Source organism: Zingiber officinale, chromosome 6A (genome assembly GCF_018446385.1).
Source record: "Zingiber officinale cultivar Zhangliang chromosome 6A, Zo_v1.1, whole genome shotgun sequence".
NCBI lineage: Eukaryota > Viridiplantae > Streptophyta > Magnoliopsida > Zingiberales > Zingiberaceae > Zingiber > Zingiber officinale.
In genome coordinates, this window is record NC_055997.1 from 140,143,225 (window position 1) to 140,169,813 (window position 26,589).

The 26,589-nt window shown below is 36.3% G+C and overlaps 2 protein-coding genes across 4 annotated transcripts; both read left to right on the forward strand.

Moving 5' to 3' along the window:
• Window positions 1-7,421: 7,421 nt before the first annotated feature.
• On the forward strand, window positions 7,422-17,491 carry LOC121998336 (SCAR-like protein 2). 2 transcript variants are annotated; one of them, XM_042553227.1, is made up of 9 exons: window positions 7,422-7,859; window positions 8,712-8,875; window positions 10,027-10,150; window positions 10,243-10,375; window positions 12,019-12,086; window positions 12,190-14,899; window positions 15,028-15,129; window positions 17,048-17,164; window positions 17,245-17,491. In XM_042553227.1, the coding sequence occupies exons 1-9, from the start codon at window positions 7,702-7,704 to the stop codon at window positions 17,284-17,286; spliced, it is 3,618 nt and encodes a 1,205-aa protein (XP_042409161.1). In that variant the 5' UTR covers window positions 7,422-7,701; the 3' UTR covers window positions 17,287-17,491. The 2 variants fall into 2 exon arrangements, with proteins under 2 accessions (XP_042409161.1, XP_042409162.1); XM_042553228.1 differs by having other exon boundaries at window positions 7,721-7,859; window positions 8,723-8,875.
• A 5,324-nt stretch (window positions 17,492-22,815) lies between these two features.
• Window positions 22,816-26,589, forward strand: LOC121998337 (14-3-3-like protein B). 2 transcript variants are annotated; one of them, XM_042553229.1, is made up of 7 exons: window positions 22,816-23,014; window positions 23,119-23,425; window positions 23,503-23,590; window positions 24,310-24,419; window positions 24,503-24,651; window positions 26,144-26,184; window positions 26,309-26,589. In XM_042553229.1, exons 1-7 carry the CDS (start codon window positions 22,942-22,944, stop codon window positions 26,309-26,311), a joined length of 771 nt encoding a protein of 256 aa, XP_042409163.1. In that variant the 5' UTR covers window positions 22,816-22,941; the 3' UTR covers window positions 26,312-26,589. The 2 variants fall into 2 exon arrangements, with proteins under 2 accessions (XP_042409163.1, XP_042409164.1); XM_042553230.1 differs by having other exon boundaries at window positions 26,147-26,184.

Genomic DNA, 26,589 nt, shown 5'->3' on the forward strand with positions numbered 1-26,589 from the left:
CAGCCGCCTGTGGCTGAGGTATGTGAGGATGTAGAAAAGTTTCAGATTGTCCTCCGTACAGGGGAGATGCTGCCGAAATTTTTTCTCGGACAGGGACTCCTCTGGGGCGTGACATGTTAAGAGTACAAGACTTTTAGACACATGTACGAGTAATTTGAATTCGTAGAACGAGGAAATATTACTTGGGCTAGGTGTGACGTAGTCATCCTAGTGGAGACTGACACATAGACCGTGTCCTGAACTAAGTGGGTATAAGACAAGTGAAAGGAATGAGACATGACTCACTATAGCTGCTAAATTGTTCAGAATTAATTCTGAAATTAACTATAATTTTTTGGCTAATTGGGGATTATGATGTACTACTAGATGTCACTCATAATCGTTGCATAATTAAGTAGTTAATTATAGACAGCCAAGATAAACCAGGAACCTATTGGGTCACATGCACTACGAGTTTCTAAAAGACGTAAAACAAGTTAAAGAATAGGATTCTTAGATCAAGAGATAAAAGTTTTGTTAGACTACATATAAGATAAATATGGAAATATTTATCAAAGTGGAAGCGTGGATGTGCCACATATTTTATGTAAGAGTTAAACCAAATTGAATTAGCCATGAATCAACTTGGTTTAGTTGTAAACCAAACCAAGGGATTAATGGACTAATTTTTAGTTAAGGGATAATGGGTTAGATTTGAGCTTTCTAATCCAACTTATTAATGAGAGTTATATATCGATATGGTTAAGAGAGACACATACATAATTTTCATTATTTAGTTGATTGGGTGTTTAGAAACCTACTCTTCCTCTCCTCTCTCTCTCCCTCTTTCCTTGCCGCCAACCACCACAATAAGGAGAAAACTTTTCTCCTTGTTGCCATGACCAAGCAAGGAAGTATTCCTTCCTTGTTTTGCTTCTTCTTTCTCTTGATCTCTCTTCTTCGTTCGTGGCTAGTAACTTCCAAAGGAGAGACTTGTACTCACAGAGTTGTCTTGAGAAGTTCAGCGTGGATACGAATAGAGATGAGGCTAGACAACGTCGCTATAGTTGATGCCCTTCTCATTACAGATCATTCGTAAGGTATACCTAGAATAATTATTATTCATTTTTATTTTTGTTTTATGATTTTATCCAGTGCAATTATATTCTGCATGTGTATGGTGCGTGTGTGTTGTAATAAATTAGATTTATTTACGTTTAGTCTTCCGCTGTGCATGTTTACAAAACGTATTTTAGCACATACTTCATCGTGCATATCCCAACAGGGTGGAGCTTCTTAGGGCCAGTGGATGAATAAAATATGGATCTTTTGAAGGTAGGGGTTTTTAAAGAGGTGGAAGCTTAGGACTTTGTCTAAATTTTATACATACTAAGTCCTATAAATATTTTATTTACTAATCTCTATAAATTTTCATATATAAAAATTTATACACATGAGTTATAAATTTTTATAAACTTACTGAGTCACATATGTATTTTTTTTTCTATACACATATTTGGATAATAAATTCTATATATATTTATATCCTACTATTTTTCTTAATAAAATTGATTAATCTAAATTCTATAATTGTGGCTAACTGAATTATTTAAATTAAATAAATTCTTAATTAAATCTAAACTAATCAAATAAACTCTCTTAATTGAGCAATTGGATTTTCGGACACTACAATAGCAATCAAACTGTGTGGAAAGAGCCATTTTGCATGTTTAAATGATTGGATCTAATGTGGCAGTCAATTGATGAAGTAAAGTAATTGATTGGTAGGCGGAAATTATCCCAAGCAATGACCTTTAAAAGAGGGAGGAAATCAAAGTTATCGATTCTTGGAGGTTTGAGGATGAAGTGCTAGTGCATTTCTGAACCAACAAAAAGTAATTCCAAGAAAAAGAAATAGTCCAAAGTAATATTTCGTTTGTAAAGTTGTTTGTGATTTTATTTGTATTTGTTTGCTTGTTGTATTTGTTGCAAGTGTTAGGACTAAAAGAATTCATATATCTCCTTAATGGTACATTGGGCTCTATACAAAATACCTTATACCAATGCAGATATCTTCCATATTTAAAATCCATAATTATTTCTATGCATTTCCAATGTGAGAGTTTGATTGTATTCCCAACAATCCTCCCCTCAAATGAAGGATCGCCATTATTTGCATGGTCCAGAGCTCTCCTTAAACATCCGGTCACTTTTGACCTATTCCAACTCTTTCCTCAAGCATTCGGTCACTCTTGATCTATTTGGACTTATTTTCCATCTTTAAAATCCATAATCATTTCCATATATTTCTAACATGGAGCTTTGATTGTATCCCCAACAATTCTCTCCTTAAATGAAGAATCATCATTATTGTCATGGTTCGGACCTCCCCTTAAATATCTAGCCATTTTGACTTGTTTCGACCCTCTCCTCAAGCATCTGGTTACTATTAACCTGCTTCTGTCCTCCCCTTAAGCATCTGGTCACCCTTAACTTTCTTAGACTTTTAACCATCTAGGGTTTATTCCCTCAGAATTTTCGTCAATCATCCGGTCATCTTTGATCTGTTGGGGCTCCCACCAGACGATCGAACCTGTGTTTTGATAATGATAAATGAGTTCAAAGTTAAGCTGTCTTATTGTCTAACAAGTGTGACTAAATGTGCAGAAAAATCCTAAGTGATCTTAAATAAAGGAAAGTCCTAGCTGCTGTTAGGTGGGTGGAAAGTCCTAGCTGTGGTTAGATAATGAAGTTCTGGTCCGGAAGACTAGGTAAAGTCTTGGCGGGTCGAGGACTTTCGGTGAAATCCTAAAGTCGATGACTCTAGGTGAAAATCCCGGGGGTCGCAGACACTAGGTGGAAGATTGGATGGGTTATGGAGTGGGTGTTCAACATGAAGTCCTAAAGTCTCGGACGCTGAGTAAAAGTCCAGACGGTCTGGAGGACTGGTCTGGCAAAAGGTAATTTCTCCTGAGAGGAGTAAGTGAGGATGTATTCCCCGAAGAGGGAACAGTAGATGTCGATCCGATCTAGAGTTTCAGTAAAACTCAAAGTCAGGACTGGACTTTTCAAATTGATAGTGATTGTCTAACGAAAGTGATCGACGATTGCGTACCTCAGAACAGGAGTCGTCACAGGCTCCGAACCAAGTAAATCATGGTGTGTTAGTGTTGTTTGCTTTTCGTTTCTATCTTTATTCCGCTGGCCTTATCTTTTCGTTTTTTTATTTTAAAAGGAACGTGAAAGTCACGAACATTATTCATCCCCCCCTTCTAGCGTGTATCGATCATATATGATCTGCTTGAACTTTTCACTAACTAGGATTCACTCCCCTAGGATTTTCGTCAAGCATCCGGTCACCCTTGACTTGCTTAGACTTTTCGCCACCTAAGATTCACTCTGCTAGGGAGCCCCCACCTCTTTGATTCAAGACCACTATTCTATAAGACCAAAAGAATTCATATATCTGCATAATAATATGATATTATCTACTTTAAGCCTAAGTTCTCATGGATTTATTTTTGGGTTCTACACAAAGATCCTCATACCAATGGAGATATCTTATATCTTTTAAACACATAATCTTTTCCATGTATTTCTACTGCAAGACTTTGATTGTATTCCTAATAGCAAGAACAGATTGTAAGAAGCTTCTTTGCCTCCAAAAGGTATCCGAGAAGAAGAAGAATATTGATAGTAGATCGTTAAGACTAGCCCTTGGATTAGTCACCCTAGAAGCTCATACTAATTAAAATCAAGGTGTTATACATGTGACATCAAGTTTGATTCAATTTTCTATTACATATTTAAACAATGAGCACACAATCGAGATGAAGCGATAAAAACTACTCACTTTTCCTTTAGCTCGCACTAGTCTAAAACAGATAATAATGTATCAAACATAGCTACAAGTTAGAGATTTGTACTTATCAATTGATCCATTGGCCTATAGTATTTACAATCCACTTACGTTACCTAGTAAGAGATCTATCACTTTCCATGCAAGAATTTTCTATTATGAATTCAATCTTATTATTTATTACCTCTTTCTAGAAATAGTACTTCTGGATTTACTAATCCCTCTTATTTTAAATGTTTTCCCTTAAATGCCCTGAACATCCTTCGAAAACTTGAGCTATTGAGCCATTTACAAACTTTGATTGCACCAAGCCTCTCTATGTATTTCACTAAGTCTTTACACGACATTTTACATTAGAATCAGAAGTAACCCTAATTTAATCCTTTTCAACCCATCAAAATCCACGGTTGAAGCCGACTGTATACATATTCATGGTAGCCATGACTATGAATATCATCTTAAAATTACTATTGGTGAAGTTGTAATGTATTTATTAGGGGTGTAAATGAATCAAATCGTTCGTGAGTCGCTCGGTCAAAGCTCGACTCGAGCTCAGAGTTGACCGGGCTCAAGCCAGCTCGTTTAATATTCAAGCCGATCTCGAGCCCATTTAATACTAGCTCGAAGGCTCGTCGAACCTATTCGAGCTCGGCTAATTTAATATTTTAATATTTAAAATAATTATTATTTTAAAATTAAGTAATAATTTATGGAGGTATTTGTGGTTAGAATATTTCATAAGGTTGTTAGAGTTTGAAGGTTTGAATCTTAACTTGTACATATTTGTTTTTACATTTAAATTCACTATTTTCGAGCTCGTTCATTTAAATTCATTATTTTCAAGCCGAGCTCGAGCTCGAGCTCGAGCTCAAATTCAGAAACTCGCTCGAGTTCGAGCCGAGTCTCTTTAATTTTTTTGAGCTCGAGTCGACCCAAGTTCGCCTCGGCTCGGTTCATTTGCAACTCTAATTTCCGTTAGGGGGTGAGTTAGACGGCAGGATTGTTAGTCAAGACACCTTTAGTTTAATTAACATATCCCTTTGGGTTAGTCATCACTAACACGTAATCATTGATCCTCTAGTTAGTTGGCACATCTTAACTTGTACATATTTATTTTTACATTTAAATTCACTGTTTTCAAGCCGAGCTCGAGCCCATGATTAAATGGTCAAGCCGAGCTCGAGCTCAATAGAAACTCGCTCGAGTTCAAGCCGAGCCTCTTTAATTTTTTCGAGCTCGAGTCGATCAAAGCTCGGCTCGGCTCATTTGTAACCCTAATCTCCGTTAGGGGGTGAGTTAGACGGTAGGATTGTTAGTCAAGACACCTTTAGTTTAATTAACATATACCTTTGGGTTAGTCATCACTAACACGTAGGCATTGATCCTAGTTAGTTGGCACATCTTAAGATTTAAAAGGATCCGCTTAACATTTTCTCATAGGGACTTATAGTTGTCAACAATCGTCTTTTAATATACAAATCATCTTTATTTTGAAATAGAACACTCTAAACTTGGAGTGATGGTGAACTTTTAACACTTTGAAACTCTTAGAATGACAAAGAAAGAGGAGAAAAAGTCGAGGAAATATCCAATCTCGAGATTCGAGTAAATTCGAATGGCTAATTGTGGTTATTTATATAGGAATAGAGAATCAATTTCATGGAATTCAAACAAGGGTTTCACCCTTTGAAATTAGGAAAAAAAAACCCCAAATAGAATACTCATTTTGACTGTTTTGCAAGCAATGTCTAATGAGTATTCGTCGACTCACAATTGCAGTATCCGTTAATTGGGCTCCCAATTTGGAGTCCAATTTGTTGATGTTGCCCATTACAAGGCTGGCTGGCCTTCGAAGTTTGGCCCAACCCAAATTAGTCGTTTCACCAATCTGCTAGCTTGAATTTTGCCCTACAAAGTTTATTTGTGTCTAAACTATTTTCACTTAAAATTTGTCTCATAAGAATTTCTGGTCATGCATATTAATTCTTCAAGTTAGTGTTCATATATTTATGTCCTTAGACCACACTCATATACGAACTTGTGCCCTTTGTTCAATTGACAACTGATCCAAACCAAACTATTCGAACTAAACATAGCTGTCACCTGTTTCCTCTTCCCTTTTTCACTAAAATAACAGATATTAGGTACAGCACTGTTCATTCAAAATCTTCCTTTCGCTGCATTGCTGGATTTTGGTGATTAAATCTCACCCACTTCAACGTCCAGGTCCGCTCTGTCAACTCGGTGGAGCTGAAAAAGACCCTTCTCCAAACAAATGATAGCATGACATAACAAATAATGACAAATCACTGTTCATTGCTATAGAAAAAACAAACTAAACCTAATGATGAAACAAAACCATGATTCAACACAAATGCTCTTATGAAGCATCAATCTAGTCAGCAACAGCAAACATATTTCCTCTACACTTATCTACAATACGTGCATTTTACTCTTATCTTTCTTTATGTCTAAAGAAAGACCTTTTTCCACTTCTCAGGCATCTTAAAGTTTCTCTATCTTTGTCTTTAGTCATCTCATGTTCAAGAAGTGATAATTAAGTTAGTAGGACCATGGATGTTGGCTCTTGATATTGGAGACCATAAAATCTCAGTCACCATCTATTTGGCTTCGATGTAACTGTTCGACAAGAAAAAAGAGCTTACATGGTCATTTTCTCTTTGAAAAGAAAAACCTGGAACATGGTTGGTGGTGATATGGCCCATTTTCAACTTCTTACAATCTGACACCGTTTACAAAATAAATATGAGTTAATGTATTGAGATTCTTGAGCATCAAGTCATTATTTACATACAGTTCGGTTCCTGTTGCAATTTGACTTCTTTTTTTAAAGAATGCGTTGAGGTCGAGCTGACTACTACATGGCTACAACTAAGATATCATGCATGCATTAGTGTGAGATTCTTTTTGTATTAACAAAAATTTCCTTGTCCGAAGAGTGAAAAAATGATCGATCTGTTGTAATTTAAAATGGAGTCAACTGAGTCTTACCAAGCCAACTCTGCACATTTAAGAACTGCATCGCAATCTGACAAACATAGCCTTGCCGAATGGCCCAGCAGAGTTTAATACCCGTACAATAATTGTCTGCTTCCGAGGGTCATGCCAAGTCTCTTGTTCATGCATTTTACTTCAGATTAGGTTTGCTATGGGGGCCATCAGGATCAGCTTTGTGTGCCTTTTGCTCACCTCAGCTAGTTGACAGTCCTTGTGATTCTTATTCACACACAAAAAAAAAAATTGTACTTGTCCCTTATGAGAAACCCTTCTTTTTTTTTTTAAACTGATGAAGAACTAACTATTCATTTGATGGAATAATAGTTCTGCTGAAATATATACAGCTCTCAATAATGAACGATAAAGGAAGCAACGTTCACATAGTTTTCTCCTCTCCATAGATGATTATGAATACTAAATCGTTTTTAACATTAATTAGTTAATTTTATAGCCAAGAAAGAAGTTTCCTTACCATTTTCTCTGTTTATTTTTTGTTTCTTTTTGGTATTATTTTTTAAAATTAATTAATTTAATTTGTATTATATTCACTAGGCTTAAAAGCTATCTTTTGCTTCCGCTTGTCGTGTGGACACAGAGACAGAGTCTGCTTTTTTTAACCCGAAGCTTGGCGAGTGGCTTGCGGAGACGGCAATCTTAGCGGTGAATGTGTGTCTGTGCGAGAGCGTGCGGAGCGCGACGGTTGAGCCGCCTTCGCCGCGTGCGAGCCTTCTCAATCACCGCCTCCCGGACTTACCTATCTATGCGAACAAGTCGACTCTGGTGTTGAAGCGCGGAGATCTCGGGCGGTTTTCTGATCTTTGGAAGTGAGGGGAAGGAGTGAGAGAATGCCGCTGGTGCGGTTGGAGGTGAGAAATGAGTACGGGTTGGGAGATCCGGAGCTGTACAAGAAGTCGTTGAGGAAGGAGGATCCCAAGGCGATCTTGGATGGCGTCGCGGTGGCCGGTCTCGTAGGGATCTTGCGGCAGTTGGGCGATCTCGCCGAGTGAGTTATTTTGATTTTCTCTTGTCTGTGCTACAGTTTGGATTCTTTCTTTCGTCTTGACTTATTCTCCTTTCTGTTCCTTGTTTGCGTAGTTTCTTAGGAACTGGATGATGCTTGTTATGCATCCGATGGGAAATTCTATTTCTAGTGCTCACATAATAATGCCGTGCTTATTCTCTTTGAAACCCACTTTTTGATTCGATACGAATGAAAATTCCCTTTATGTTCAATTTGGTTGTAGTTAATTTAAATTTTATTTCCATTGATGGAGCTGACTGAAGTGACAGGGGGGGATCAAATGGTACTCTATTACTAATTTAATAGTGACCACCAGGGAGGTTTGTTTGATAAGCTCGCTGAAGGTGGATACGTTTTGCGGACCATATATTGGATGGGTTGAAGAGGGTAGGTGGGAAACTTGTCTACCACCAGTTGGTTAGGGATGATTTCAAAAGATAAAATTGCTAGTTCTATCTGTAGGTTCCATTAGAGAGAGCTATCATGATCCATGATTTTACTATATTTACAATTAGCAGTCAAGGACCTCGAAGAGAGGCAAAGTTAAGTTGATCCCAAGAACTCTGAAAGTTCTATTGCTCTATAAACAAGTCACTATTGAAAAAATGCTATTATATATTACATTGATTTATTATTGTGATTCAGTGGATAGTTGCATTTACCACCTTTAAATACGAGGTTTTTTTTATCACACATATTCTATCTATATCCCTCAGATACCTTTTGTATGCCCGCACAGTGAGTTTTATATAATCCATGCTTATTGAGTCCCTGCATACTTGCTAATTGTCCAGTCAATTACACTGTACTGAGGTAAATTTGTCAATATCAAAGATTTGCTGCAGATGTTTTCCATGACTTGCATGAGCAAATAACAGCTACATCTGGAAGAAGCCGTAAAATTATGGCACGAGTAAGGAACATTGAATCGGCAATTCCATCTGTTGAGAAGGCCTTTAAAGAACAAACAAGTCATATCCACTTTGCATATATTGCAGGTATCAGTCTATTGCTTCTTCCAAGCTTATTTGCAAAAAAAAAAAAAAAAAAAAAGTACTCTAGTTTAAAGGGTAACTCTTTGGTCAAATATACTAGATGCTTCACTTATGCTATTTATATTTTTGGCTTGAATATTGTTGTATAATATGGCAAGGTTCAAAATCTCTGAGCCAAGTTGAAGTTTCGGTCTTTGACTGGAGTATTCGTATCATGACGACGTTTCGATGTATGGTATTGGTGGCGAATTGGAAATGAAAGGAGGAAGGAAATAAAAAACATAATACAACGATATAATTAACTTTGAACTTTATATTCCATTTGGAATGATACAATTTTGATATTATATTATATTAACACAAATTACAACAACAAAATAATAATAATATCTAAATTTATCTTAACCTTTGTTATAGCATACCAAGGGGTGTCAATTGTTGGTGTGACATGATATTCATTGACATTATTGACACAGCGACATATCAATTTTTGGTAGCTTATGGTATCATTTATTTCAATTTTGTCGCCGGTCACATAACTAGATTTCAAATCATGACAATAGGTTACGCCTCAAATTCCTTAACCTATTATGTTATGCCCATCAATGTTTTATTTCTTTGATACAAGAGTTACACAGATTTCTCCAATTATACTCCTGATAATTATGGCTATCGTAGTGAAATTAGTTTATCCTCTCCTATTGATGTAGGCTCTAAGATGAACCATTAATGCTGATTTCTCTGTGTTGCACAATCTTATCTGCTCTGTCGTTGCCTAACAAATAATATAGCCAGAAAGAATGATTTGATTCTAGTGCTTATTCTCTATTTGGTTGCATTTAGCTGCTGACTATGATCATAGAATCTCATCGTAGATATTGTTTGATTGAGATATTTGATCATTACACAGGATTCCAATATTAACGATGAAATGAAGATATTTTGCTAGAAAGTTCCCATCATCTGTATTTGTCCCAACTATTTAGGGTTGGGAACAAGAATCCTCTCTCTCTACTGAGTTCTATCCAAGGCTATAATGCTACTATCATAGAATTAATTTTAGGAATAAAAATTTCTTTTCGCGTGTTCAACTATAAATCTTATGACAGAATATGGCTATGCATGTTTGACTCCTGAAGTCATTTCCTTTCCAGGTTCTGACTGGCATACTCGGATTCCACATGGACAAAACCTCCTACTTTCCAGTGAACTTCCTCGCTTTATGATGGATTGTTATGAAGAATGCCGTGATCCACCTCGTTTATTCCTCCTTGACAAGTAAGCTATTTGATGATGATTCATGATTGATCTTCTATTTCCTTTTGTTGTCTCCTCATGTATATATGTTCAAAATCCTTCCTCCATTTCAGATTTGATCATTGTGGTACTGGAGCTTGTCTAAAAAGATATTCAGATCCATCCTATTTCAAGAGGGTGTGGGCTGCATCGCATATTGAAGGAGCTAAAAATGATAGAAAAGAAAAGAAAGTTGAAAAATTCAAGGTCATGTTCATTTTAGAATCTATTTTATACCTTCTGTAGGCAACTAACCGGTTAAATAACCTGAGGCAACATTAGGAGAGAAAAACATTTCTATGCAGAATTTTGTCGACTTCTAAATACATTGTCATCATCATTATTTAATTGTATTTGGTTTAGACAATTTTAACACTGATTGCATAGCTCTTACACAAGCCTCAACCTAATTATATTATTTTAAATACAGTGTCATCAAGTTGTGTTTGTCTGTTCGCCCTAGCTATTTGTAGTCAGTTGCATAATGGGGTCCGTAAGAGTTCATGTGGCATGCCACATGGGAGCTTGTATGGATGCCCACATGGAAGCCATGTGGTTGATTGACGGCTACCATGTATATCCATCAAAGCTTCTCAAAGAAGGCTAGACAAATTAATCTTCATGGGTGTTGTCAATGCATGGCCAATGTCCTTGCCTTGACTTTAAAAAGGAGTTCAATATGCCAAATTTTGGGTGTTGATCAAAATCAAATTTTGATTTTGTTTATGCATTTCACTCTTAATTTCCAAATCTAATAGATAAACCTCATTACTGGTGACTTTTGGTGATGCCTCTCCATCTCCATATAAAAAACTCCAACTCAATTCAAACTCATGTAATTGCTCTCCTCTTGAGTTTACTTCTCCAATCTTCTTCTCTAAAGTATTCCTAGGTGTTGGAAATTGGGTTCTGGAATTAGATTATTCTTATTCCAAGAAAGGCAATATTATCTGTAGAGTCCAACTATGCTTACGTCTAAGTTTGATGGCATTGATGATAAATAGTTAAAGAGAGAATGCTACTTTGTCGCAACCAGACATCTTGTTTGATGGCATTGTCGTGTCACCCTAATGTATTTGGGATGACTACCTGAAGAGGTGCCTTGACCATTCGAAGGGGTGGATCGACTAACTGAGTCATGCTTCACATTACTGACCCTTCATCCTGCTACTCTGAGCTACCATTGAGTTGACAAACTCACCACTTATTGGAGATAAAGCTACACCGACTATAACATAGGTTACATTTAACATTTTTATCTAACAACATTGAAGGATGGAAGTGTTATCAATACGAGGATGGCAGCATGGTAATAACAAAATGGTAGAGCTAAATATGATGGTGTCAACAATGGAGAAGTGAGGAAGTAAATTAGGGGTTATGATAATGTAGTGTAGACAAAGAAAAATGTGATAGTGTAGAGAGGAAAGTATGAATAATAGGGTTTATAACGAGAGGGGATGAACAAAAATTAGGGTTTATAGTGGCAGGGGAGAGAATATGCTATTGGCATTAACTTGCAACCTCCCTATTGGGGACTGGGGGAAAAATGATACACTGGGAGTGGAATGCGCTCAGGTATCAAGTTCAGTAGGATGAAATACTGTGTGCCATTAATAGACAACTATTGCATGATATATATTGAATTCAACGTACTATTGTATATCTAAAACATGCAATGGGAGACTAAAATCATAACAAATATAACTAAAAACTTCAATCATTCTATAAATAATAACAATCCAATATCATTTGTAATGTGTGGCATGTATGTGTGACTTAACTAAGCTTTTTAAGCATTTGATTTCAAAAGAGTAGCAAACTAAAGTTGATTTGTTATATGCTAACAGAGGAAAGGGTCAAGATTTAGGGATGCAGAAATTCAACAGGCAATTTACTTAGCACGCTGTCCCAGCAGGTATTTTGCAGGTTATTGTTTGAAGTATTAAGCTATTTAGCATTACCAAAAAAATTTCTGGTTTCCTTTACCTTGGACTAATTTGATCATTATGAACTCTTAGTGAAAATAGGAAATCTGACAGAGTTGAAAGATTTGCATCCCTAAGCACTGATGGCTATAGCATTTCCCTTGAGAATGAAAATATTTCTTCACTCGAATTGAGATTAAACACTGAAATTTCAAGTAGATCTACCTCTTTTGGTTCAAAGACAAAGGAAAGCTTTGTTGAGGAAACCTCATATGCAGACCCTCTAGTGATGCCCGATGAGCTAGACTATAGTGGACTGTCTAATCCTAATTTACATGGCACTGGCAGTGGTCTTTCTGTTTCTCCTCTACAAGATGAACCAGCTACAGAGAATTTTGATGATGTCTCTCAACATAATTCACTGCAAGAGCAAAGTATGCCAAGATCTTCTGTCACATGGGAGGAAAAAACTGAAATAGTTAAGCCTACAAGTCCAGCATCATATAACGACATACTTGTTGACAGAGTTCAAATGGTGCAAGATGGCATTATAGTTGAAGATTCAGATTCTCTCCAATTAAATCCTGAATTAGTCGATGCTGAACATGCGAAACTCGAAGCATTGATTCATGAAGACATCTTATTTCATGCTATCAAAACTCCAGAACAATTGTCTAATGTCAACCAATTTGATGAAGTCACCAGTGAGACAGACAACTACGTGGATGCACCAAACACATTGGATTCTGAGACAGAGACAGAAGCTGAGTATCGCACTAAAATAGAAGTGCAGTCATTAGCTAACACCAATCCATTAGCAGTGGAATCTGAAACAACAGAAAATCAAATTATATCTGTACAAAGTCCAGATGTCAGTGATGCTGAAGCTCCTGCTTCATCAGATAGTGCCCCGATTCAAAATGTGACTGAAAACTTTTCACATTTGAGCTCTTCAAATTGTCTGGAATCTGTGCAGCAACCTTATGCCACAGAGTTCATGCAAAACCAAGACCATATTATCCCTAATTATTTAACTGATATTTCGGACCGTCCCGAGGGGACAGAAATTAAGGATCATCATGAGTGCATTGATGGTGGTCTTTCTTCGAAATCAGGTGCTTCATGTGGACCAACAGTGAGATTAGATGAAGCCACATCGGAGCCATCTACATTGGTACGTTCTGTTCCTACTGATGTATCTTCTATGCCTTCTGTTCAGCTTTGGACAAATGGTAACCTATTTGGAGTTGAGCCATCAAAACCGCCAGACCTTGGGGCTGTGAATAAAGAAAATGAGAATTGCTTATCTAATTCTAGAGGTTCTGCAACTGGTTTTTCGAGTTCCACTGTTAAGTCTCAGATGTCTGTTTCCCAACTAGGTGCAAAATCAGATGGAATGTCCTCTGTAAATGATACATCATCAGTAGATTTCATCTCGGAAATGGAAGTGGGTTCTGAATGCACAAATTTGGCTTCCTGCATTCCACAAAACTCAGCTGAGGGTCAATTGTCAGCAAGAAGAAATAATTATGTTCAAATGTCCAAAGATGTGGATATCAAACAGTTCTTGCATATATCTGTTCAACCTTCCTTACCAAGTAAGGTGCAAAATAATCTTCAAGATAGTTATAGTAGTAATGATGGTTTCTTAAATAAACTTGGAACCACAAGAACGAGTGACATTAATGGAGCACCTATAAGAGATAGTTATTGTGTTGGGTCAAGTACAGGGCCTAGCCAGAGCACAATGGCAGTCTCCTCCAGTTTTTCTGAGCTTGCACAGAGGTTTCTTTCAAATACTATCCAAAGAAAAGTATTATCTTCCACAAATTCAGGACATACAAGCACTGAAATAAAGAAAACCGAGGGAAATTCCTGTCTGAATAATAATAACCAGGAAGAACCAAATATTGTTGCATCTCAAACATCATACAAACAAATTGTCAATGAAAAGGTTACTCTCATATCAGAAATGGAGCCAGTCTCTTTAACTCAGCACTATGCTGAGCAAAGTTCTCCACCCCTTGAATATATGAAAATACCTTTCCATCCTATGAATGGCTTGGAAAATTCTAGATTGAAGCTGGATTTTTCTAGTGGTAGTCTCTATGAAAATAATGAAGATTTCATCTTTCCATCATTTCAATTGCTGCAAGGCCCCGTTGATACTTTGCCAGAAATTTGCTCTGAATCAGATGACGACACGTTCTGCAGATCTTGTCCATATTCTTCTGAGGATCTTCTCAGTCCTTGCTCATATTCAAACTCTGAGCAGTGGGATCAAGATGAAAGAAGTGAATACTTTGATCATGAATTCAATGATATTTCACAAAGGTGTCAATCCTCAACTACATCCATATCGAGGCCTGTGGGTTCTGAACAAATGAACCATGCCAATATGCACATACCAGGAGAGGAAAACTTTGATGTTATTGCTAACAATAGCAAACTACCTTTCCATTTAGGATCCATGATGGAGCTTCCTGGACTTGATTCTGTTGTACCTTTAAGAAAACAAGGTGTACATTATTCGTTGCCAGAAAATCTAGCAAATACAAGAGTACCTAAAGATGAGGCACCCCCACCCCCACCCCTGCCCCCTATTCAGTGGAGGACATCAAAGCCTTCAGTTACTTTTGAAGATTATGATAATTTTAAAAAAAATCTTGATCACTTGGATGGCTTACAAGCTCCAAAATTCTCTCCTTCACAGAAAAAGGAACAAAATTCAGCCATCTCTTCACACATAGTACAAGCTGTTTTAGAACATCCAAAGGAGAAAGTGATTGCATCAGAAACCAGGGTATGCATTGTTCTTTTATCAGTCAATATATAGGATAGAACTAATTGGAATTTTCTTGAGTTATTAGCATAATTTTGTTTCCATTATTAAGAAATAGTAGATTCCTCATTCAGTGAATTGTGTTTCAGCAAAATCAGCAGAAGTTGAATGAACTAAAAGGGCTAACTCAGAGTCCTAGTCATAATGAAGTCGACATGAGGGAAGATTTGCTTCAACAAATCAGAAATAAGGTTGATTTTGAACTTAGAATGAAAATTTTGAAGATTCAATCCTTTTTTATTAATTATACTGCTTGCAGGATTTCCTGTATGATGTTTCATTCTTGCACATCGAGGGAAAAAAACTTATTCATTGTCCCTGCAATGTGCTGCAGTATTATATTCCATCTCAGTTTCAAAATTGAGCATTACTGTTAAACTTAATTATTTCACTTTCCTCTAAGTAACTTGCACAGTACAGTCCAGCAAATATGTAGAGCTTTCCATGTCCTAAAACAATAACCGTTCAGAAATTCATAAGAACTCGGCCGATTAAACTCATTTGGTTACCCAAGGTACCTGAGTGATCTCAGAACCACCTGGCAAGGATATGCTATCTTGGTTATTTAGATACTCTTATGTTCCCACTTGACGATGTGAAGTGTTTCCACCTTAATCCATTCCCTTGTTAGATATCCATACCCATGTCTTTGTAAGATAGTATAAATTATGAATGATGATTCATTGTTTTGGATGTTTTAATCATATTCTGGGTAAATATAGTTAATAGCAATCCTTCTTTAGTTTCTTATTCTCTGGATTCACAAGCAAACAAAGATGTCACATGCCTATGCGAGACATGGATTCGGATAATTCGCGTTCTTATTATCAATCAGTAGTAATAACATTATCAGCATAACAAAAGATGACTGCACACTGTGGTAGTTTGTCGTTCATTGTGTTTCAACAATAATATCTAGTATACATGTTCCAAGAGAATCACCACATGTATATCTTTAATTTGCATAGGACAGTGTAAAAAAAATCGGTTTATATTACATTTATAGGGAAATGTAGTCCTCTAAATCTCAACCTTGACAACAAAAATCAGTGCATACAAACACAATACTATTCATTCAGTATTTGTAAGAACATGATGCCCTCTTAATATACTCAGGGTCTATCATCATCTATATCTCAATTCTCATCCACATTTACATTGATCTTGACAAACACAGAATAAATGTTCATTATCTATAGTATCTATAATAATATTTAGTGTCCTTATTTGAAAAACATGATTTATGCATAAGTTCTCCTCATTTATATTTGATTCACGTTTTGTTTAATCTTCCAATTGCAATATAATTATACCCAAGTTTGTGCTTTACATAGTCATGCAAGACTTTTGATTGAGTGGTCATTGTCCCTTGATGTGTCACATGGAACCAAAGCTGATACATTGAATCAGAGCTAGGTTTTAACTTAGAGTCTGTACTAAGTTGTGGTTCTCTGACACAATTTAATTTCCTTTTGCATGAGATTGGAAAAAAAAAAAGCAGGTTCACTTTCATGGGGTATCAGAAAATATATCATAGTTATAAAAACTGGAACAGACTTCTGATTGGACAGGAAATAATGGGAACCAGATATTTCTCCGGGATTGAATATCAAAAAATATGCAGTAAAATTCCTGTCAGATTGATGGTTTTTGTAAAAATTGAGAATATAATAGAAGGAATGTGAGAATTGTTTGTTATGTGAAAATGTTTGTGACAATTTTAAATGTTTTTCACTTTCTAAATTTATAATTTATGAATAAAATCAATAAATTAGTGGTTTAATTGGTAGATTGGGCCAATGGAATTGATTGAGTCAATGTCTAAATCTACTTATGGTTCGACCAACTGACACCCATTGGTGTGACCTTCAAACATTTTCAATTCAATTTTTATAACTATGTTATGAACCCATCATTTAAGAATTTTTTTCCTGGTGATAATGTGACAGAAGTTAATAGCTATAGTCAGGGTATCTACAAAATTAAGATAGTGCTACTCCTACATCTCACAGCTATGTTGCTTGATTAAAAAAATAGTCCGTGCTGCTTAATGGCGTTGATAACTACCTTCACCAAACTGTTTGACCAATTGTTGCTGTTAATTTGCAGAAATTTAATTTGAGACGGACTGCAACATTAATACCACGAGACATTCCACGTCCCACAACCAATGCTGCAAATGGTAATGTTAATACAATTTTGCAAAAAGCAAGTGCCATACGCCAGGTTGGTTTCATTTTTTTTTCCTCTGAAACTTCCTTTCCCTACATTAGTTTGTTTCTGAATAGTTCTTCAATTTCTATCAGGCATTTGTGAGCAGTGATGACGACAACTGGAGTGATGCTTGATGTCAGTAGTTGTCAACCCTTTCCTGGCATTTACTCAAGTTGATGCCGATACATGTTTCAAATATGTTAATATACATAATTAGCCTCATGTTTATGTTTAGCTTTTTAGTTGATGAAGATCTTGCTTAGAATTCTAATGTTAACTCTACTGTTAATTTCTGTAATTATATCTCACAGGTTTTTCTTTGCCTGTTTCTTTATCTTACATGATATTTCTTAAATGATGTGATCATTTGTTTTTTGGTCTAGTTTGTTATCGTTTTTTGCTCTCACTTTGCATCTCATTTAATTGATCAAAAACTTGAGGCAGCACACGTTTGCATACATATATGTACTGTCTCTCCTTTTTGGTGTCTTAGGGCCACAGTCATGGGCACCGTAACTGATCAGCAGCAGCACTGTTTCGTGATGAAAGGTTTGGAAGCTAGTTCCGGACCTATCTTTTTGCCTTCTTTCTCGTATTCTCCTATACAGTGAATGTGTTGTATACTCACAATATACGTCTCCACTGCCAAAGTGATTTGGCAGATTGATTCTTAGTCTTTACCATAGGATTCTCCAGGAACCATGTAGTTGATGACTGCCAACTGCAAAGCGCTTCATAATGGTGATCATTAGCTGGTACGTTGGAAATCATTTGCTCTTTTCACGTTATAAGTCTCCTGATCACTTTTTAGCTCTTTGGGGATTTCTTTTACAAATAGCTCGTCATTTTCAGGTTTGAAATGCATGTTATAGTTGAGAAAACAATACTTTATTGCAGTTGGGTTTAATCATATTATTTCAATATATTGGTAATATGATTTAAGTTAAATGTTGTTTGTGCTTTTGATACGTTGTATCGAATATATAGAGATTTAGAACAATACACAGAGCTCGTATAAATATATTGACTTGATGGGATCAAATTGTGTTTAGCTCAATGGCGGCATAAAATGAGCACTGGAGGTTCAGAGAAACTCAGGATTCACGAAACATTGAGTGATGGACTTGATGATATGGAACATCGGTTAAGTAGCATGGAACGAGCTCAGGGGAGCTTGGTCCACTCAATAGATTGATGGTCTGGATTGAGGAAGTTGAAGATCTAGAGTTGAAAGTCACGAGAGATTACAAGAGTGCAGGTAATTTTGGGGCTTTTGTATTGTAAATGATGGTTTTAGCTGTGTAAGAGTAGGCTAATTAATGGATTGATTGTGAAGCCTTTGGCCAAGAGATTGTATGTCCTAAGCTTTAATTTTTCAATCAATTTAGTCTTGCACTTTTGCATAGGTTTGTGATGGCCATTATGTTTGGAAGATATGTTAAATTTATATTTTTATATATTTTTTTCTATGCAAAGGACCACTGCAAAGGACCACTGGATTATTATAAATGTCTTCCGTGATTTACTTCTAGAGAATGTGGAGCTGTTCTAAAGGGACTGTAAAGTAACGACTTCACCTTTGCTTCAATGGTGGATATAAGTCAAATCATTGAGCAGTCAACTAGAGGAAGACAATTGATTACAAAGTAGACTAAGTACAAGTGTTGGATGAATGAAATATTTTTGAGCAATAGTTAATTAAATGTAATCTTAGTTGATTGACTAGTTAGTCGACTAATTTTAGAGTCGTTAGCTCATTATGTTTGGTCGTCCAATCCTATAGATAGGTGACCATAATAAAGTCATTGGAGCCTTTATTATGAAGAGTTTTTGGACACTAGATACTTATTTGAGCAACATTTAATTCTCTTATGCTCAGTGCTTAGGGGACTTCGAGGGTTAAGATAGCGGTTGAAGACTTCAACTCAAGTTCTTTGTAATCTACTCCTAGTCTTTACATTTCTGTGATCTTTTAAAGTAGAATTTGACTATAAGCATCCTATTGGTCGAGTGTATAAAGGGGTGGTTATATTGAATTTTTAAGGTGATGCCATTAAAATACATCAGATTGCGGAGGTCGACTACAAGTGGAGTCTTTAAATTATGTATATTCTTGCAATTGCATTATTGTTATTTGTGTATATATTATTTCCTTTGCACACATATATTTGACATGATCAACCAAACACATGAACACACTTAGCTACTAATTGTATTGTTTGCCATGTGTGCTAGAATAGACAAATTAGATTTGTCATCTATTCATCCTCCTCTAGATGAGCTTTTGAACTATCTTCGTTAGACTTGCTCCGCTGTTCAGCTCAGTGAAAATTCTTAGTTATTTCATCATTTAATCATTTGTTAAAGTCTTAAAGATTCATTATGGGCTAAGTGCTAAGTATGTCACTCCGATTTGACTTCGGTAATAAAAAAAAAATCAATCATTATCTTTCAGTACTCAATTCACCAAATCTAGTTTTCAATATAGCCAGCGGGGTGAGAATGCTAATGCGGGAGTGTTGTTGACCGTTTGAGAATACCCTTATAACAGCCTAGATTAAATCCTTGTTGTTTTCCTTTATCATATATACGGTATTTAAATCTTTATTTGAGGATAAGAATATATTTACTTAGAATAAGTATGAACGATTACGATTACAGTATGAGGACAACTTTCCTATGCTCCCCTCGAATGGGTCTAGTGGTTAGCGTATGAAGTATTGTCATAATGAGGTCTGAGATTCGAATCTCGGTAAAGTCGAAGTAAATACTTCTTTTATGTACTAGTCACTATTTCAAAGGCTAGTAGCCATCCGTGATTTACCTTCTCCGTATTTGCCTTGGGACGGGTTGGTGGGGGCGTTGGGGGCGAGCGTATTCGTCTTTTTACCATAATAATTAGGGTTAAACATGATCTTTTGGGGCGGTGCAATAGTTGAGGTATGGAGGATTGTCATATAAGATTTTGGAGTCAAAACTCAGTGCATCCGAGCATATGCCCTTTCCCATGCCTTGGCCACCTGCACTAATGGTTAATAGTCACTCGTGATTTACCTCCTTTGTGTTGGTCTAGGGATGGATTGACGGGGGCGTTGGGACGAGCAAATCACCTTTTGTTACATAATTAGGGTTAAACATGGGGCTGACCTCGTGGGTCGTTGAGTGGTAGATTCCACCTTTGCTATCATAATTAGGGTTAAAAGATATAACTGTTGAACATTATCCGCGAACAGTGGGGCTAATTATTATAGATAATTAGCCCCTCTCACCCTGTGTAATGGCTAATTAGGTGTCTAAAGGTTGAATTCTAGTGGTGACGTATTGTAGGAATTTTTCTCTAATGGAACGACAATCCTAGAACGTTGGTTGTTTGGATGAGTCTCCACGAGTACTTCTTGATTTACCTTGATGGTCAGTAGAAAACTTTCGTTGAGTTAGACCGATCACCTTTATGATTAATTGGTTCAAAAAGTTGGATGCCTACATTATATTAAAAAAAAATAGTCCTATGGATTTACCTTATGCATTTGGATTCAAAATTGAGGAAATACAAGAAATTCATCTTTTCCGTTGGAATCACTAGGATCATTGGCCATCGTGTGAACTGTAATTTGCGCATTTGAATTTATCTTGGCGGTCGATGAAATTTTTTTATCGGGTCGGAGTAGTCACTTCTAAGATTAATTGGATCATAAGACCTAGATTATAAAAAAAAATAAATAAATAAGACCCTTCAGAGCTAGATACATGGATTATAAATTTTTTTTAAAAAAAAATAGCCTCTGGGAGTCTCACGGGGCATAGTGCAATGACAAGAAGCAAGTTGATTTCCATGCAATGAGGGTTCAAATCTCACACGGGGCATTTCCTACCGAGTTTAAACCACTAGTAATGCTAGGTGTCATCTCAAGATCCATTTTTGCTTCCCATATTTATGTGATGATTGATTTGTGGGAAATTTTTATAGGGTTAGACCAGTAAATTTCAAAATTAGTGGGATCATAAAACCTAGATTATCAAAAAATTACCCCTCCAGAGTTGGATACATAGATTACAAAAATAAAAAATAGTCTTTCTCTAGGAGCCTCATAGGGCACAATGCAATGGAAAGAAGTAAGGTGATTCCCATGCAATGGGAGTTCAAATCTCACGTGGGACATTTTTTACGGAGTTTGAACCACTAGTGACGTTGGGTGTCATGTTAGGATCCACCTGCATTTCCCATATTTACATGGTAGTTGATATGTGGGATTGGACCAAGTTGTTCACTTCCAAGATTAGTTGGATTGCATGCCAAGATATCTTAATAAATAAAAAAAATAAAATAATTAGCCTCCTCGGACATAATGTAGTAGCAAAAGCATTCAGCATACTCTCAAGCACTCACGATTCATATTTTAATTATGACGTACTGTAGAATATTTTTTTCGAAGTTGATTGTTGGATGTAGACCTGCTTGTCCTTTCAAATTTATCTAATGAACGAACTAAGGGGTATGATCATCAACCTAATTAGGGGTAAAGTCATTCATATCCGGAATTTGTTGAGCTTGATGCTAGACACTATATTACTAAAAATAAAATAAAACATTAATTACCATATAAAAAAAATTATTGACTCATTCAAAGAATGAAGTTTCTCGGATGCAATTAGTATATGCTGATTAATTTCTTACATTTTCTAATATCACGTAAGATAGAAAAAAAAATATTTTATAGATGAGAATATCAATAATGAAAGATACATATAGCCCATTTTATTTAATGGGATAAAAAAGTATTAACATCACAGTTGGTGACGATGAGTAGTAGATCATCAACATATATTGTCTTTATAATATTTTTAAAATTGTTCTCAGCATATAAGTTGAGATATAGTTGTGTTATCATATAATAGATTTATAAGATTGAATTAGGATCCAATTCTAGTAAAGATAAAAAAATTGATGGCTAATTTGATTTTTTTTAATTTATCATCCATTTTATTAAATTTAGATAATTATTTTCACTATTATTCTATTTTTTTTATTTTTTTTATTTTTAATATTTATTTTCCATTACTCAATCTATTTTTTTATTTTTTTCTCTTAAATTATAATATTTTAATAATTAGAGAATAAATTTTATTTTTTAAATTTAATAAATATTATTTAAAAATTTAAATTTAAATAATGGATATGATAATTGATGAAAAGATTTTTTATATAAAATTTAAAATTTAAAATAAATTTTATATTTAAGGAAATTGATATTAGAAAAAGTGAACCGTTCTAATTTTGTATTGTTTCCGGATTTCATTTCATTGCTATATTGACAAAGTTTGTTTTTTTATTATTTTAATTTCTAGATCTTCCTTCCGCGTCCTTTTCCGGAGCCACTCGAATAGGATTGCGCATCCGACCAAGCCACATTTTTCTGCGTCATCTGGGAATGAAAGGCCGCCGGTGCCGTCATAAATAGAGATGTGACCAGTGATGCAATTTCGAGCAACCACATTGCTGTGTTTACTGGCTGGGTTCGCCATGTGACCATCCCATTTTCGGGACCTAATCATTAGTCATGGGTGGACTGAAACTCCTGTTGCAATGCCATGCTGATTCGATCCCGAATCTTGATGCGAAACGTACGACTGATAGCCGTTTGGTGAAGGTTTTCTTCTCTCGTTATTTTCGCTTCTTCGTTCGTTCGTTTCCGTTTTCCCGTGGAAATTGAAAAAACCTGCATTCCTCGGAAGAGGAAGAAGGAAAAACGAAAAGCAGAGGAGATCGATTCGATCCGACCTCATCTCCCATGGCGTCGCCGAAGGAACGCGAGAGCTTCATCTACATCGCCAAGCTCGCTGAGCAGGCCGAGCGCTACGACGGTATGCGTCCCCTTCTCGCCCTTCGTGATATCCAAACCCTAGCGCTGTGGCGACGCTAGTAGATCGTGAAATTATGGTTCATCTGGTCGTGTTTAATCGTGCAGAGATGGTGGATTCCATGAATAAAGTGGCAAAGCTTGACGTCGAGCTCACCGTGGAGGAGCGGAACCTTCTGTCGGTGGGATACAAGAACGTGATTGGGGCGCGCCGGGCCTCGTGGAGGATACTTTCCTCGATCGAGCAGAAGGAGGAAGCTAGGGGGAACGATCAGCACGTGAAGAACATCAAGGAGTATAGGCAGAAGGTGGAGACGGAGCTCTCTGGTATCTGCGGCGACATCATGACTTTGATCGACGAGCATCTCATTCCGTCTTCGACTGCCGCGGAGTCGTCGGTCTTCTACAATAAGATGTGAGTTAGATCTGACATTTTGGATCAACTTGAAGAGGCTTTTGAGGATTAACATCGGTGTCTGGCTGCAAATGTAGGAAGGGAGATTATTATCGCTATCTGGCAGAATTCAAGACTGGAAACGAGAAGAAGGGTGTTGCAGACCAGTCCCTAAAAGCTTACGAGGTAGCATTTTTCTCTAGAATGATCTCTCCAATTTTGCTACGATTTTTGTTCGAGATCTGATTCATTTTTTTGTCTTTAAGATTATCAGAGGCACTGATATGAACAGGTAAAACTTCGATGTTGGCATTTTTTGTTTTTTTTTGAACGTGCATCGGATTGTTTGCTCTCGTTTTAAGCCACCTACCATATTTTTAGTTACCATCCGATCTCATTCTTTGGAGAACAGATGAATTTTAAGGATAACTTTTTGCTTATTTACATTCCTCAAAGGAAATACAATTTGAGATGTTTTTTCCCTTTTCCTTTCTTTCATTTTCTATCCCTCTTTGTGATTCACTTGTATTCTTTATCCTTCCTAACAAATCTGCCCCGGTATCTCTTGTGCTCTAGAATTTGCTTGACGAGATTTTTATTGCCTGTTTGTACTATTTGAAAACTAGTTCCCTTGACTTATTCATAGGGAAAAAATCATTGCACGGAAGATTCCCACCTATTTTCACAATTTTAAGCTGCATAGCCAAGAAATTCACGTTTATTTTCTCTATAGACAATTGGAAATAAGAAATGCTATTGCTTTTCATTGTTGGGTACTGTCTTTGTTATTTGTATTCGTCCTGGAAATTTCCTGGTGAGGTGTTAAATTAGTTTTTCTTTACACTCATTATTTCTGACTATTCCTCCCGTCATGTTTGACATTATTATCTTGAGCTTACTGACAGGCAGCTACGAGCATAGCTGAGACTGAATTGTCTCCTACACATCCAATTCGACTGGGTTTGGCATTAAACTTCTCTGTATTCTATTATGAGATCCTAAACTCGCCAGAAAGGTATCACCTGCTAAGGTTTTATTATTATATCTCTTGCTTTTAATTTGTACCATAGATTTCATGCTATGTGGATCTATACCCAGGGCTTGCCATCTTGCCAAGCAAGCTTTTGATGAAGCAATTTCTGAGTTGGATACATTGAGTGAGGAATCATACAAAGATAGCACATTGATTATGCAGCTTTTGAGGGACAATCTTTCATTGTGGACTTCTGACATCCCTGAGGATGGAGGTAATATTCAGTATATAATTGATGTTTATGCATGAAGGGGAGCTTTGGCGCAACGGTAAAATTATTGCTTGGTGACCAAAAGGTCACTGGTTTGAATCCTAGAAACAACCTCTTGCAAAACGTAGGGTAAGGCTGCGTAATCTTCCCCGGGACACTACATGGCGGAAGCTTTGTGTACCGGGTTGCCCTTTTAATTGATGCTTATGCATACATGTTAAATAACGTTGCATTAGCGAATTTATGGCATGATGTGCTATTTCATAGCATATTTGCATGTAAAACTATTCATAAGCTTGAGGCATTAGAGTTATTGCTAGACTAAAATTTTCCATGTAGGTGAGCTTTGTATGATAAGTGATTTCAGTTCAATTTTACTGAAGAAATGGAACTAGGGATAATTCTAGATTTTGATAATCCTTCACTTAATCTTTTTTAGTGTGTTCAAATTTAATACAGTGAGGAAGGAATAGTGGTAGGCTGGATATCTACAATTTGGGGTTCCTAGGGATTTTCAGGGTATTTCATATATGCTTGGTTCAATCAAATTTTACATGAGGCCATGACATGGAAGTTTCCTGTTAGAATTATCATTTGGAAGTACTCAATCTTGCAATCAACAATGACCTTAGTGTTGCCTCCGGGGCTACGGTGTAGTGCTTAGACCTCCAAGTGCGGATCCTAAGAATCTGTCAAGATTCAGTTACGGCGAATTGCAAGGAATTTTCACTCCAATGAGTAGCGGGAAAGCGGGTCATTTGGTCAGACCACCACTAGCGCCTCCCAATTTACCTGATTATCGATGGGAAACTTCTGGGGCAAGGCCGGTCGTCCCTAGGATTAGGATACCTGGTGCCAACTAAAATGACCTTAGCGTTTTTCCTACTCTCGGAACATGTACATAAGTAGTGTTAACTGTGGCAATGAGCTCCGAAGTTCCAACTTCTGGGTTCTATATTTGTTTGCTTAGTGAAATTGATTACAATAATATTATGTATTTTAGATTGCAACTTATTTTAAGAGTGAAAAATATGTCTGAACAAAACCAAAATAACTCTTGAAATTAAGTTTATTGCTCAATTTGGGTTTGAAAATAGAGAAATTTTCATGTTTGTTTGGTTTGTAATGAGCAATGACAAACTACTAAAATGTAGAACTTAAGATTTTATTTTTTGCATTTTTTAAAATTTAATAAAAAAGAAATATAAACTTTATTTTCTGGTTAAACCAATCAAAACCAACCAACTAGCTTGGAAACTCGTTGGTTTTAGTTTGAAAATTTTCAAATTAATTCGGTATATGTTCAGGTTGATTTGAAATTTCTTTAGTGAACCCCATACCAAGGTGTGCCTGCTCTTATAACACACTATTTAGTGATTTGAATACTGGTTTCTTTGGCCTTATTTGTGTCATTTGCTAAACAATTCTTTCTCCTATACTTGATGAAAAATAATGTTTTTTCTTACTCTCTGATTGCTGTTTTGATTGGCTACAGCAGAGGATCCTGCAAAGAGTGGAGCTGGTGAAGATGGGCAGGTGTTGTTATATTTATGCTCAACTATTGTTCTCATAATCTTAGTAAATTTTAAATTTCTAAAGCTATATTTTGCCCTGTGCATTATCCTTGAACAATCTAACGTTTGACAAATGAAAATTGCAGTAAATATTACCAGCTATAGGGCAAGGATATCCAGGCTAAGTCGGCTGCAGTGATCATTATGGCAAATGTTGTCTGGTTTCTGATTATTTTCAGATACTATTTATCTATTGGAAATCACAGTCACCTTTGAGCTTATCCGTGGAATAGCTTCATACCTACATTGTCATGTTTCTAGCAAGATCTATATGGACATTAGTGTGGCTCTGATTCAAGTGTTCCTTAACTTAGTACTACCAAGTGATTTTTTTGGTCGTTCGAAAGCATTTCATGTTTTTATTCTA

Bases quoted from the DNA above. Each gene is read 5' to 3' on its own strand.
- LOC121998336 (XM_042553227.1), top strand. From the start codon at position 7,702: ATGCCGCTGGTGCGGTTGGAGGTGAGAAATGAGTACGGGTTGGGAGAT. The intron at 15,130-17,047 runs GTTGATTTTGAA...GTTAATTTGCAG, and splicing joins TTCAACAAATCAGAAATAAG to AAATTTAATTTGAGACGGAC. The intron at 17,165-17,244 runs GTTGGTTTCATT...AATTTCTATCAG, and splicing joins AAGCAAGTGCCATACGCCAG to GCATTTGTGAGCAGTGATGA.
- LOC121998337 (XM_042553229.1), top strand. From the start codon at position 22,942: ATGGCGTCGCCGAAGGAACGCGAGAGCTTCATCTACATCGCCAAGCTC. The intron at 23,015-23,118 runs GTATGCGTCCCC...TTAATCGTGCAG, and splicing joins GCAGGCCGAGCGCTACGACG to AGATGGTGGATTCCATGAAT. The intron at 23,426-23,502 runs GTGAGTTAGATC...CTGCAAATGTAG, and splicing joins TCGGTCTTCTACAATAAGAT to GAAGGGAGATTATTATCGCT.